General features: G+C 41.7%; 1 protein-coding gene across 1 annotated transcript in view; it reads left to right on the top strand.

Annotated features, from left to right (window-relative positions):
• The window catches only part of LOC311093112 (prolyl endopeptidase), a 33772-nt gene extending 19680 nt beyond the window's left edge, over positions 1 to 14092 (top strand). Inside the window, exons 10-15 of the mRNA XM_084130252.1 lie at positions 1876 to 1979; positions 2504 to 2640; positions 2731 to 2825; positions 4294 to 4425; positions 11747 to 11903; positions 12221 to 14092. Coding sequence (XP_083986378.1) covers positions 1876 to 1979; positions 2504 to 2640; positions 2731 to 2825; positions 4294 to 4425; positions 11747 to 11903; positions 12221 to 12515 — 920 coding nt within the window. The 3' untranslated portion in view covers positions 12516 to 14092. The remainder of the gene's footprint in view (positions 1 to 1875; positions 1980 to 2503; positions 2641 to 2730; positions 2826 to 4293; positions 4426 to 11746; positions 11904 to 12220) is intronic.
• Positions 14093 to 15435: the final 1343 nt, after the last annotated feature.

Raw genomic sequence — 15435 nt, 5'->3', positions numbered from 1 at the left:
TACACCGGGTAAAGTGCACTAAAACATCTACTACAAGTTCAGCTCGTTCACTACACCGGGTAAAGTGCACTAAAACATCTACTAAAAGTTCAGCTCGTTCACTACACCGGGTAAAGTGCACTAAAACATCGACTACAAGTTCACCTCGCTCACTACAATGGGTAAAGTGCACTAAAACATCTACTACAAGTTCAGCTCGTTCACTACACCGGGTAAAGTGCACTAAAACATCTACTACAAGTTCAGCTCGTTCACTACACCGGGTAAAGTGCACTAAAACATCTTCTACAAGTTCAGCTCGTTCACTACACCGGGTAAAGTGCACTAAAACATCTTCTACAAGTTTACCTCGTTCACTACACCGGGTAAAGTGCACTAAAACATCTACTACAAGTTCAGCTCGTTCACTACACCGGGTAAAGTGCACTAAAACATCTACTAAAAGTTCAGCTCGTTCACTACACCGGGTAAAGTGCACTAAAACATCTTCTACAAGTTTACCTCGTTCACTACACCGGGTAAAGTGCACTAAAACATCTACTACAAGTTCAGCTCGTTCACTACACCGGGTAAAGTGCACTAAAACATCGACTACAAGTTCAGCTCGTTCACTACACCGGGTAAAGTGCACTAAAACATCTACTACAAGTTCAGCTCGTTCACTACACGGGGTAAAGTGCACTAAAACATCTACTACAAGTTCCCCTCGTTCACTACACCGGGTAAAGTGCACTAAAACATCTACTACAAGTTCACCTCGCTCACTACACGGGGTAAAGTGCACTAAAACATCTTCTACAAGTTCATCTCGTTCACTACACCGGGTAAAGTGCACTAAAACATCTACTACAAGTTCATCTCGTTCACTACACCGGGTAAAGTGCACTAAAACATCTTCTACAAGTTCACCTCGTTCACTACACCGGGTAAAGTGCACTAAAACATCTACTACAAGTTCATCTCGTTCACTACACCGGGTAAAGTGCACTAAAACATCTACTACAAGTTCACCTCGCTCACTACACGGGGTAAAGTGCACTAAAACATCTACTACAAGTTCCCCTCGTTCACTACACGGGGTAAAGTGCACTAAAACATCTTCTACAAGTTCCCCTCGTTCACTACACCGGGTAAAGTGCACTAAAACATCTTCTACAAGTTCCCCTCGTTCACTACACCGGGTAAAGTGCACTAAAACATCTTCTACAAGTTCATCTCGTTCACTACACCGGGTAAAGTGCACTAAAACATCTACTACAAGTTCCCCTCGTTCACTACACCGGGTAAAGTGCACTGAAATGATCAAAACATGTACAAAATATACAAAGTATGAGGAAACTACTGCAGCGGTGAAAACTAGGGATGCACGATATATCGGCCGATATATGATTATTTTTAATGTTATCGTTATCGGCCCAGTAAAACATTTTGGCCGATATATTAAAGCCGATAAATAATGTATTATTTCCTTCAGCTGAGACGCTTCAGATGCGACTGTTGATGGGTTTGAATTACTTGAAATATGAGTAGAATCACTTCAAAAAAGAAAATTACTGTTGAATTAAGTGCAACATTTGCAGCACAAGTCTGTCATATAGGCTATACAATTATAATAAGAAGAACATCATGATTGTGTGTTTGGGACATGGATTTTAATGGTGAGACTTTTATTTTTTAAATCAGGCTCTCAAAAATGATATAAAAACTTGGATTTAGGTTTATCAGCCAAAATATCGGTTATCGGCTTTCAAATATAAAGAATTATCGGTATCTGCCAAAATGTTCATATCGGTGCATCGCTATAGTAAAAACAGTAGTTCACATGGATTTCTGGAGTGAGAAAAGTGTGTTTATTGTCTGTATGTAATCGCTCAGGCATAATCTACCACTGTGACCTGAGTCGGGCCGACCCCGAGCCCACGGTGTTCCGGCAGGTGGAGGTGAAGGGAGTCCAGTCCAGCGACTACCAGACCACTCAGGTCCGTCCCCCAATAACACAGATATACTCTATAATATATACACTACCTGTCAAGAGTCTCTTCTGCTGCATTTATTTGATCAAAAACAGTGAAATATTATTCCAGTGTAAATCAGCTGTTTTCTATGTGAATATATAGTAAAGTGTAATTTATTCCTGTGATCAAAGCTGAATTTTCAGCATCATTACTCCAGTCTTCAGTGTCACATGATCCTTCAGAAATCACTCTAATATGAGGATTTGATGCTCAAGAAACATTTATGATTATTACTAAGTTTAACAAGGATGCATTAAATTGATCAGAAGTGACATTAAAGACATTTATAATGTTACAAAAGATAATATTTCAATATTTCAAATAAATACTGTTTTTTTTTTTTACTTTCTATTCATCAAAGAATCCTGAAAAATAAAAGAAAATGTATCATGGCATATCATGTATTTGTGTGTGTGTATATATTCTCTAATTATTGTGAACGTTTGAGCGGTAGTGTAATAATACACAGCTGAATGTGTGTGTTCCAGGTGTTTTACCCCAGTAAAGACGGCACACAGATCCCGATGTTCCTGGTTCACGCGTGCGGCATCGAGAGAGACGGATCTCATCCGGTGTTCCTGTACGGATACGGAGGATTCGAGAACTCAATCCAGCCGCACTACAAGTCAGTGTGAAGATCTCTGTGTGTGTTTGACTAAAGTATACAAATATACAAAAAATAGCTCAATATTTGTGTGTGTGTGTGTGCGTGCAGTTCTGCGTACCTGCTGTTCATAAGACACCTGGGTGGGATCCTGGCCGTGGCAAACATCCGAGGAGGAGGAGAGTACGGGCAAACCTGGCACAAAGGTGTGTGTTCAATGCCCGCTTCAAACAAATACATCAAGTAGAAATGAATAAAAACTAAAAATAACAATATAAATAATAAACATATGTTAATAATAAAAAATAAAACATAAAAATAAACATATAATACATATTAATAAATAAATACAATAATAACAAAAACATATATAAATAATATATTAAATAAAAAAAAAATATATAATTAATAATATATAAATATCTAATTAATAAACTAACAAACAAACAAATAAGAGTTTAATGACAGCTGTGGTGGATCTTGAGCTGGATCTGAGGGATTGATGTGAAACTCTCAGAAGGTTTCTGATGACTCTGCATGAAAGTGAACTTAATACCAGCTTTAAAAGTGTATCTGAGTCACTTATCTGACAATCTGCTCCTCTGTAGGCCTGAAGTACAGAATGACTGTTTGAAACCAAAATGTCAGAACTTGCTCTATAACATTACAATAACAATTAAATATTTTTAAAAAAGAATAGAAGTAGTGAACTGTGTCCTGCAGTGCTCATCTAAAAATAAAATAATCTTAAAAGTTTAAACACTCAATTGTTTTCATATGACCATATATTTAGAAAAAAAAACATCATATTAATATTTTAATTAAGACATTTAAATGTGGTAATATTGAAGACTTATTACAAACTTTTTCCTTGCATTAAGATTTTATTCACTGTAATTATTTTGTTTGTATATTTTTAAAAACGAAAAACCAAAATTCACTACAATCAAATACCATTAACCTTTTCTGGTTACATTTTTGAGTAAGTACTACTCTGCAAAAAGTTACTTTCTTCCTCTGTATATTTGTCTTGTTATCAAGATATAATCTAATTATAACCTATATGCAAATATGCAGTAACCTATATTATAAGCAAAATGACTGAAGATATTAAGTCTTGTTTTCTGAAGAAAAAAAAAAATGAAGCGAGTTTGTGGTTCCGAAAAATCATCTTGTTTTCTCTCGTTTTCTCTTTTTCTGACTCAACTGACAGATATGTGTTCTTGTTTTAAGCATAAACTCGCATTTCCTTCTTCTTCAGAAAACAAGACTTAATATCTTCAGTCATGTTGCTTCTCCAGTAAATGTATCTTGATTTAAGAATGTTGAGATATTTGTGCTGGAAAACAAGACAGAAACACTGAGGAAGAACATCATTTTTGCAGTGTGTATTTTTGATTTAAAATTTAAACATGAAATATTTTTAAAATTAAAATGTATTTATGTCCACATATTTCCTCATCTTTCATTTTTTGAGAAATCATATTTCTAAGCCTGTACCTTACACACACTTCAACTCACAGTTCATATGGGACATTTAAATACAGTAAAGTTATTATTATCTAATATGACCTCATGACAACTTCAGTAGAAGTGGCACAGTTTACCCCGCCCCCCTCTCCCATGTGCATCTTTGAACTTCGGAAGGCTTTAAAGAAAGGCTTTTGATTTCAGCTGGCACTCTTGGGAACAAGCAGAACTGTTTCGATGACTTCCAGTGTGCGGCCGAGTACCTGATCCGAGAGGGATTCACCAGAGCCGACCGGATCACCATCAACGGAGCCTCGAACGGTGGCCTTCTCGTGGGTGAGTGTGTGGAAGAGCTCTGAGGAAACACACAGTCAGGGTTAGAAATAAACACTTGCCAAATGCTGGTTAAAATCAGCTGTGGCGGGAAACGCTGTCAAATCACGAGGCAATTAGGCCTTACTTATTACGATTACTCACTTTGCGGGGGAAGTTCGTGAAGCCAAATCTGCACAGGTTTTAGCGCAAAAACTTATGAGTCATCATGATATATTAAATACAGTATTGCACAGAATCTGCTCATATCTTTCACATCTATCAATACTTGAACACACACGTCAATACGCAACAAATAACGGCGCGCTTGTTCATTTCCACTGAAGCAATAGTGAAGATTAAAAAGCATTTGGTGAACAGAAAAGACATTGTTATTTTCCAACATCTACATTTTTTGATGTTCTTTGTACTGTATTGATCTGTCCAACTAAAACACATTTATGGTGAAAAGGATGAGAATAAAAGAGGAAGGGAGGAGATGCTGGATGACAGGATTTTGTATGAATAAGAAATGAATGTCTGAAATCCAAATTTTATAATATATATATATATATATAAATAAGAAGAGAAATAAACCAGATTAACTATGTCGCAGCTATATATATATATATACAAATTATTATTATTATTATTTATTTTTTTTAAATCTTCCTTATTTTTAGCTAGTAGAAGTTCTGAATGGCCAGTAACTTAAAAATGTTGTAGCCAAATTGGCCGGTGAGTGGAAAAGTTAATTAAAAAACCTGGACACAATCAACTCCAGCTAAAGAAGTACACAACCGATCCGACTTGACAGCCTCACACACTCGTCTTCTTTGCACATGGTTAAATCAGAGTCGTGCTGTAATGGAAACGTATGGCTGAGCAGCTGTGCAGATCTAATGGTGTGTGTGTGTCTGTGTGTGTGTGTGTGTGTGTGTTTTGTGTGCCGTTACTCACAGCGAGCTCTTCTGTTGAGTAAACATGACATTAACACTCAGAGCTGCACACTCTTCACTCTCATTAAACAGCAGATTTAGCAGGAGACGCTGTCGTTAGATGAGCAGAAGCTGCCAGAGCAAATACTGTTTCAATCTCTGTCTTATTCAAAGCAGAGAGAGAGAGAGAGAGACATGACACATGACTAAGTCTGTGCGGTTATTGAGTATATGGGGGATCGTGCGGTTATTGAGTATATGGGGATCGTGCGGTTATTGAATATATGGGGGATTGTGTGGTTATTGAGTATATGGGGGATTGTGCGGTTATTGGCTATATGTGGGATTGTGTGGTTATTGGGTATATGGGGGATTGTGCGGTTATTGGCTATATGTGGGATTGTGTGGTTATTGGGTATATGGGGGATTGTGCGGTTATTGAATATATGGGGGATTGTGTGGTTATTGGGTATATGGGGGATTGTGTGGTTATTGAGTATATGGGGGATCGTGCGGTTATTGAATATATGGGGGATTGTGTGGTTATTGAGTATATGGGGGATTGTGCGGTTATTGGCTATATGTGGGATTGTGTGGTTATTGGGTATATGGGGGATTGTGCGGTTATTGAATATATGGGGGATTGTGTGGTTATTGGCTATATGTGGGATTGTGTGGTTATTGAGTATATGGGGAATCGTGCGGTTATTGAATATATGGGGGATTGTGCGGTTATTGGCTATATGTGGGATTGTGTGGTTATTGGGTATATGGGGGATTGTGCGGTTATTGAATATATGGGGGATTGTGCGGTTATTGGGTATATGGGGGATTGTGTGGTTATTGGGTATATGGGGGATTGTGTGGTTATTGGGTATATGGGGGATTGTGCGGTTATTGAGTATATGGGGATTGTGCGGTTATTGAGTATATGGGGGATTGTGTGGTTATTGGGTATATGTGGGATTGTGTGGTTATTGAGTATATGGGGATTGTGCGGTTATTGAGTATATGGGGGATTGTGCGGTTATTGGCTATATGTGGGATTGTGCGGTTATTGGGTATATGGGGGATTGTGCGGTTATTGAATATATGGGGGATTGTGTGGTTACTGAGTATATGGGGGATTGTGCGGTTATTGAGTATATGGGGATTGTGTGGTTATTGAGTATATGTGGGATTGTGCGGTTATTGAATATATGGGGGACTGTGCGGTTATTGAGTATATGTGGGATTGTGTGGTTATTGAGTATATGTGGGATTGTGCGGTTATGGGGATTGTGCGGTTATTGAGTATATGGGGGATTGTGCGGTTATTGAGTATATGGGGGATTGTGTGGTTATTGAGTATATGGGGGATTGTGTGGTTATTGAGTATATGGGGATTGTGTGGTTATTGAGTATATGTGGGATTGTGTGGTTATTGAGTATATGTGGGATTGTGTGGTTATTGAGTATATGTGGGATTGTGCGGTTATTGGTTATATGGGGGATTGTGCGGTTATTGAGTATATGGGGATTGTGTGGTTATTGAGTATATGGGGGATTGTGCGGTTATTGAGTATATGGGGATTGTGCGGTTATTGAGTATATGGGGATTGTGCGGTTATTGAGTATATGGGGGATTGTGCGGTTATTGAGTATATGTGGGATTGTGTGGTTATTGAGTATATGTGGGATTGTGTGGTTATTGAGTATATGGGGGATTGTGTGGTTATTGAGTATATGGGGGATTGTGTGGTTATTGAGTATATGGGGATTGTGTGGTTATTGAGTATATGGGGATTGTGTGGTTATTGAGTATATGGGGATTGTGTGGTTATTGAGTATATGGGGATTGTGTGGTTATTGAGTATATGGGGGATTGTGTGGTTATTGGTTATATGGGGATGTAGGAAATGCAGGAAAACAGAAAGGCACTTCATTTGGGAATTCAGGGTTTTCACAAGTAACAGAGTTTCGGTATTCAGCTCAGTTTAACTAACAAATTTCATTCCGCAAAAATTTAGCAAATTTCCCCCCAAAATTCAGAGTATAAAAATCTGCTGCTTCCACCTACACCTGGTTGTGGGTTACTAGTGTGTGTGTGTGTGCGTGAGTGAGTGAGTGAGTGTGTGAGTGATTAAGTGAGTGAGTGTGTGTATGTGAGGAGACAATCAGAACAAGATGCGTGTGTGTGTAGGCGGTGCACCGGTTTGAAAACAGTAGCGGTGAATAAATTACTAAGCATTAGAAAAATCCTCTTTACTGTGAATGTGTTAGCTAGGTTAGTGTGTGTGTGCCGATCCAGACGTTTAGTCACAGTATAGAAACGTGGCCTTTAAAGATGTGAGGTGTGTCAAATCGGGCTGTTCTATCTGAGTAATCCACACAGTGAAGCCCACTCATTTAAGCACAGGTGTGTGAGTCAGTGTAAATGCGGTAAATTCTGGTAAACGTGGAGTGTGTTTGGCCATTTCGTACAGTGGGAGAAGAGTGATGTGTGCTGTTTGTGTTTCAGGAGTGTGTGTGTGAACCAGCGGCCCGTACAGTGGGAGAAGAGTGATGTGTGCTGTTTGTGTATCAGGAGTGTGTGTGTGAACCAGCGGCCCGTACAGTGGGAGAAGAGTGATGTGTGCTGTTTGTGTATCAGGAGTGTGTGTGTGAACCAGTGGCCCGTACAGTGGGAGAAGAGTGATGTGTGCTGTTTGTGTATCAGGAGTGTGTGTGTGTGAACCAGCGGCCCGTACAGTGGGAGAAGAGTGATGTGTGCTGTTTGTGCATCAGGAGTGTGTGTGTGAACCAGCGGCCCGTACAGTGGGAGAAGAGTGATGTGTGCTGTTTGTGTATCAGGAGTGTGTGTGTGAACCAGCGGCCCGTACAGTGGGAGAAGAGTGATGTGTGCTGTTTGTGCATCAGGAGTGTGTGTGTGAACCAGCGGCCCGTACAGTGGGAGAAGAGTGATGTGTGCTGTTTGTGTTTCAGGAGTGTGTGTGTGAACCAGCGGCCCGTACAGTGGGAGAAGAGTGATGTGTGCTGTTTGTGTATCAGGAGTGTGTGTGTGAACCAGCGGCCCGTACAGTGGGAGAAGAGTGATGTGTGCTGTTTGTGCATCAGGAGTGTGTGTGTGAACCAGCGGCCCGTACAGTGGGAGAAGAGTGATGTGTGCTGTTTGTGTTTCAGGAGTGTGTGTGTGAACCAGCGGCCCGTACAGTGGGAGAAGAGTGATGTGTGCTGTTTGTGTATCAGGAGTGTGTGTGTGAACCAGCGGCCCGTACAGTGGGAGAAGAGTGATGTGTGCTGTTTGTGTATCAGGAGTGTGTGTGTGAACCAGTGGCCCGTACAGTGGGAGAAGAGTGATGTGTGCTGTTTGTGCATCAGGAGTGTGTGTGTGAACCAGTGGCCCGTACAGTGGGAGAAGAGTGATGTGTGCTGTTTGTGTATCAGGAGTGTGTGTGTGAACCAGCGGCCCGTACAGTGGGAGAAGAGTGATGTGTGCTGTTTGTGTATCAGGAGTGTGTGTGTGAACCAGCGGCCCGTACAGTGGGAGAAGAGTGATGTGTGCTGTTTGTGTATCAGGAGTGTGTGTGTGAACCAGCGGCCCGTACAGTGGGAGAAGAGTGATGTGTGCTGTTTGTGTTTCAGGAGTGTGTGTGTGAACCAGCGGCCCGTACAGTGGGAGAAGAGTGATGTGTGCTGTTTGTGTATCAGGAGTGTGTGTGTGAACCAGCGGCCCGTACAGTGGGAGAAGAGTGATGTGTGCTGTTTGTGTATCAGGAGTGTGTGTGTGAACCAGTGGCCCGTACAGTGGGAGAAGAGTGATGTGTGCTGTTTGTGTATCAGGAGTGTGTGTGTGAACCAGCGGCCCGTACAGTGGGAGAAGAGTGATGTGTGCTGTTTGTGTTTCAGGAGTGTGTGTGTGAACCAGCGGCCCGTACAGTGGGAGAAGAGTGATGTGTGCTGTTTGTGTATCAGGAGTGTGTGTGTGAACCAGCGGCCCGTACAGTGGGAGAAGAGTGATGTGTGCTGTTTGTGTATCAGGAGTGTGTGTGTGAACCAGCGGCCCGTACAGTGGGAGAAGAGTGATGTGTGCTGTTTGTGTTTCAGGAGTGTGTGTGTGAACCAGCGGCCCGTACAGTGGGAGAAGAGTGATGTGTGCTGTTTGTGCATCAGGAGTGTGTGTGTGAACCAGCGGCCCGTACAGTGGGAGAAGAGTGATGTGTGCTGTTTGTGCATCAGGAGTGTGTGTGTGAACCAGCGGCCCGTACAGTGGGAGAAGAGTGATGTGTGCTGTTTGTGCATCAGGAGTGTGTGTGTGAACCAGCGGCCCGTACAGTGGGAGAAGAGTGATGTGTGCTGTTTGTGCATCAGGAGTGTGTGTGTGAACCAGTGGCCCGTACAGTGGGAGAAGAGTGATGTGTGCTGTTTGTGCATCAGGAGTGTGTGTGTGAACCAGTGGCCCGTACAGTGGGAGAAGAGTGATGTGTGCTGTTTGTGCATCAGGAGTGTGTGTGTGAACCAGCGGCCCGTACAGTGGGAGAAGAGTGATGTGTGCTGTTTGTGCATCAGGAGTGTGTGTGTGAACCAGTGGCCCGTACAGTGGGAGAAGAGTGATGTGTGCTGTTTGTGCATCAGGAGTGTGTGTGTGAACCAGTGGCCCGTACAGTGGGAGAAGAGTGATGTGTGCTGTTTGTGTATCAGGAGTGTGTGTGTGAACCAGTGGCCCGTACAGTGGGAGAAGAGTGATGTGTGCTGTTTGTGCATCAGGAGTGTGTGTGTGAACCAGCGGCCCGTACAGTGGGAGAAGAGTGATGTGTGCTGTTTGTGTTTCAGGAGTGTGTGTGTGAACCAGCGGCCCGTACAGTGGGAGAAGAGTGATGTGTGCTGTTTGTGTTTCAGGAGTGTGTGTGTGAACCAGCGGCCCGTACAGTGGGAGAAGAGTGATGTGTGCTGTTTGTGTATCAGGAGTGTGTGTGTGAACCAGTGGCCCGTACAGTGGGAGAAGAGTGATGTGTGCTGTTTGTGCATCAGGAGTGTGTGTGTGAACCAGCGGCCCGTACAGTGGGAGAAGAGTGATGTGTGCTGTTTGTGCATCAGGAGTGTGTGTGTGAACCAGCGGCCCGTACAGTGGGAGAAGAGTGATGTGTGCTGTTTGTGTTTCAGGTGTGTGTGTGTGAACCAGCGGCCCGTACAGTGGGAGAAGAGTGATGTGTGCTGTTTGTGTTTCAGGTGTGTGTGTGTGAACCAGCGGCCCGTACAGTGGGAGAAGAGTGATGTGTGCTGTTTGTGTTTCAGGAGTGTGTGTGTGAACCAGTGGCCCGTACAGTGAGAGAAGAGTGATGTGTGCTGTTTGTGTATCAGGAGTGTGTGTGTGAACCAGCGGCCCGTACAGTGGGAGAAGAGTGATGTGTGCTGTTTGTGCATCAGGAGTGTGTGTGTGAACCAGCGGCCCGTACAGTGGGAGAAGAGTGATGTGTGCTGTTTGTGCATCAGGAGTGTGTGTGTGAACCAGCGGCCCGTACAGTGGGAGAAGAGTGATGTGTGCTGTTTGTGTATCAGGAGTGTGTGTGTGAACCAGCGGCCCGTACAGTGGGAGAAGAGTGATGTGTGCTGTTTGTGTTTCAGGAGTGTGTGTGTGAACCAGCGGCCCGTACAGTGGGAGAAGAGTGATGTGTGCTGTTTGTGTATCAGGAGTGTGTGTGTGAACCAGCGGCCCGTACAGTGGGAGAAGAGTGATGTGTGCTGTTTGTGTTTCAGGAGTGTGTGTGTGAACCAGCGGCCCGTACAGTGGGAGAAGAGTGATGTGTGCTGTTTGTGTTTCAGGAGTGTGTGTGTGAACCAGCGGCCCGTACAGTGGGAGAAGAGTGATGTGTGCTGTTTGTGTTTCAGGAGTGTGTGTGTGAACCAGCGGCCCGTACAGTGGGAGAAGAGTGATGTGTGCTGTTTGTGTTTCAGGTGTGTGTGTGTGAACCAGCGGCCCGTACAGTGGGAGAAGAGTGATGTGTGCTGTTTGTGTATCAGGAGTGTGTGTGTGAACCAGTGGCCCGTACAGTGGGAGAAGAGTGATGTGTGCTGTTTGTGTTTCAGGTGTGTGTGTGTGAACCAGCGGCCCGTACAGTGGGAGAAGAGTGATGTGTGCTGTTTGTGTTTCAGGTGTGTGTGTGTGAACCAGCGGCCCGTACAGTGGGAGAAGAGTGATGTGTGCTGTTTGTGTATCAGGAGTGTGTGTGTGAACCAGCGGCCCGTACAGTGGGAGAAGTGTGATGTGTGCTGTTTGTGTTTCAGGAGTGTGTGTGTGAACCAGCGGCCCGTACAGTGGGAGAAGAGTGATGTGTGCTGTTTGTGTTTCAGGAGTGTGTGTGTGAACCAGCGGCCCGTACAGTGGGAGAAGAGTGATGTGTGTTTTCCTCTGTGTGTGTGTGTTCCAGGTGCGTGTGTGAACCAGCGGCCCGATCTCTTCGGTTGTGCCGTCGCTGAGGTCGGGGTCATGGACATGCTCAAGTTTCACAGATTCACCATCGGTCACGCCTGGACCACCGACTACGGCTGTGCGGACGATCCGGAGCAGTTTCAGTGGCTCATCAAGTAGGGCTTCCGGTCTTCTGGACAACCTTTAACACTATAACCAACAAGTAGTTGTAAAATAAAACAAATAAAATAATAGTCAAGTCTCCTTCATTTATACAGCGCTTTAACACTATAGATTGTTTCACAGCAGCTTTACAGTGATAACAGGAGATTACAGTAACAGAGATTGTTTGTCTTTACAGCAGCTCTAGAATAAAGTTATTGTCCAGATAAAGTTAGTTTTGATTGATTCACTTCCGTCGCAACAAAAACTTTTAATGCGTTCTGGCCAGTTTCTTTGAATACTTAACATGAGTGTGATGTGTCCGGCACAGGTACTCTCCTCTCCACAAGCTCCCTCAGGCTCCGGGAGCCGGCGGCCCGTATCCCGCGATGCTGTTGCTGACGGCGGATCACGATGACCGTGTGGTTCCTCTACACACACTGAAGTACGCAGCGGCTCTCCAGCACGGCGTGGGCCGAAGCCCGGCTCAGAAACAGCCACTGATGGTGCGAGTCGACACACGGAGCGGACACGGGTCCGGCAAACCCACCGCTAAAGCCATCCTGGAGGACACACACGTCTTCTCCTTCATAGCGCACACACTGGGACTCGGCTGGAGAGAGTGAGAAGAGGAACACACTTACACTACCAGTCAAAAGCTTTGGATCGGTACGATTTTTATGTTACTTTATTTTTAATAAAGAATTCTTCTGCTCACCAAGGCTGCATTTATTTTTAAAAATAATAATAAAAAAATAAAAACAGTAATATTGTGAAATATTATTGTAATGTAAATCAGCTGTTTTCTATGTGAATATACAGTAAAGTGTAATTTATTCCTGTGATCAAAGCTGAATTTTCAGCATCATAACTCCAGTCTTCAGTGTCACATGATCCTTCAGAAATCACTCTAATATGATGATTTGATGCTCAACAAACATTTATGATTATTATCAGTGTTGAAAACAGTTGTTTACATTTTTATTTCAGGATTCTTTAATGAATAGAAAGTTCAAAAGAACAGCATTTATCTAAAATAGAAGCTTTTGTAACATTAAACACTACCGTTCAAAAGTTTGGGATCAGTAAGAATTTTAATTTTAGTTTTTTGGGGGAAAGAATTACAAGAAATCAATACTTTAATTAAACAATTAAATTGATCAAAAGTTACAATAAAGACATTTATAATGTGACAAGATTCTATTTCAAATAAATGCTGTTCTTTTGAACTTTATATTCATCAAATAATCTTTTTTCAACAACAGTTTTCTACATTGATATTAATAATTAATGTTTCTTGATCATCAAATCATCATATTAGAGTGATTTCTGAAGGATCATGTGACACTGAAGACTGGAGTAATGATGCTGAAAATTCAGCTTTGATCACAGGGATAAATTAAATTTTAAAATATATTAAAATAGAAAAGTTATTTTAAATTGTCCTAATATTTAACAATATTACTGTTTTTGTTGTTGTATTTTTAATCAAATAAATGCAGCCTCTTTTAAAAACATTAAAAATCTTACCGATCTGAAACTTTAGACTGGTAGTGTAGGCACAACTTATCTCGTGATTTGTAAAGATATCATCTTTATTAGAGAGAAACCGAGAGAGTTTATGTTAGAAAAAAAGGTTCTTGACTCAGTTTGAAAGAACTCTACTGCAAAATGATGGCATAATACTTTCATGTTTAACAGGTTATTTCAGTTTTTTCTAGTGATAAAGAATGCTTATGAGCTGTTTAATTTAAAACTAAATCCATAATATGATCCATGACAGAACCCTTTATCATAACTCTGAATCAACGCGCACAAATGCTAAACATTTCTATATCCTAATCATTTGTTAACAAACATGTATTCATGACTTCAATGAGCTCATCGTTTCTGCCTTAAATTGATACATTGTTTAAATGAATACATTATTAACTATTATCGGAAATCCATAACTTTGACAGTCACCTCTGATTACAGATAACAGTAGACATACATTTTCTGTAAAGCTGGTTTGAAACAGTGTTGTGAAAAGCGCTATTCAAATAAATATGAATTGAATTGAATTGAGCACATTTTCTGTGTATTGAGTTAATGAATGAATGAAGGTATAAAACATGGAAGACACTGAATTGATTGTTTTGTAACAGCACAGTAATGTCCATTAAAGTATGTTTTTTATAACAATAAACTTTTTTTTGATCAATCCATGTAGGCGTTGTTTCTTGATTTACAGCCGTCCAATGTTCTGCAATAATTGCAATACCTCAATCAAACACTACAGGGCAGTAAAGGACTGCAAACCCCGTCATCTGGATTCCACCAGTTCTTCTTCACCTTGGCCAGGCTGGGACACCAGTTTAAACCAGTATAGGTTAGTTTTAGCAGTTTTTCCAGCAAGGCCTATCAAAGACTCTCCCCGTTACACAGAATGTGTGAACTCATTTCATTTGACTAAAAATGAACCCGAGACTGATCAATTAGAAGTGATTTCTCAGTAAAGTGAAGTTAGTTCAGACCTCAGTGAAACTATCAGAGAAAGTTAAAGCTGCAGTCTGTCATTAGAACATGATGATGAAGAGAACAAAGCTGACCTGAGATCAGTTCTGGATGAAGGACACTGGGGGAAAATGCAGAAAATGCTGAACATTGCATTGTCCATATTACATAATTACAAATGTGATAGTGTGTAATTATAGACCGTTGCACAACATAATTACACACTAAGTTCACTACTCTGCTTCTGTAATCACACTGGATAGTGTAGAAGTGTAAAGTGTGCCCTACATTTAGGCTAGTGGAGAGACGGAAGGAGCAGACATGAAAAGAAATCAGAAATCAAAAGCAGAGCTCCTCGTGTTCGAGAAAGTTTAATCTGGGCTTGGCCAAAAAACCCTGAGAATTAATCAGACGAAGCGAGACGAGGCTCTCGACAGAGACGTGATGTTCAAACGAGACTCTCAGCAGAACACGTATTTATATTTAGTTATTTATTCTTATGCATCTGTTGAGATTATTTTAATTCCTTTTCTATGTAAAGCACTTTGAATTGCCATAGTGTATTAAATGTGCTGTATAAATAAACTCGCCTTGCCCCTAAACACAAACCTCACAGAAAACCTTCTGCAGTTTTACATTTTCAAAATACATAATTAAGTTTGATTTATAAACTGTTTTCCTCATGGGGACCGAAAAAAGTCCTCAAAAGATCAAAATAAAGTACACAAAATATGTACATCATTATGAAGAGATTGCAGAGGCGTAATGGCTTTTTTACTGAGCTAATGATATTTTCTGCCCCTCACAGAAAACTACATAAATAAAACTTTATTAAAAATGCTTAGTATGTTTATTTAGTAATTTGAATTATGAAGACATCGGCATGACCTCATAATGTAGGGGGTGTGGCCTGAATACACACCGCAATATGGGTCCTCATGATGTAAACACACACACTCACACACACAGACATATACACACAGACGTACACACACACACACACACTCACACACACAACACAAACGTACACGCACACAGACGTACATGCGC

The sequence above is a fragment of the Abramis brama genome (assembly GCF_963993115.1).
Source record: "Abramis brama genome assembly, chromosome: 12".
Classification (NCBI taxonomy): Eukaryota; Metazoa; Chordata; class Actinopteri; order Cypriniformes; family Leuciscidae; genus Abramis; species Abramis brama.
The sequence above is the reverse complement of the archived record's forward strand: the minus strand, read 5'-3'. Positions and strand labels throughout refer to the sequence as shown.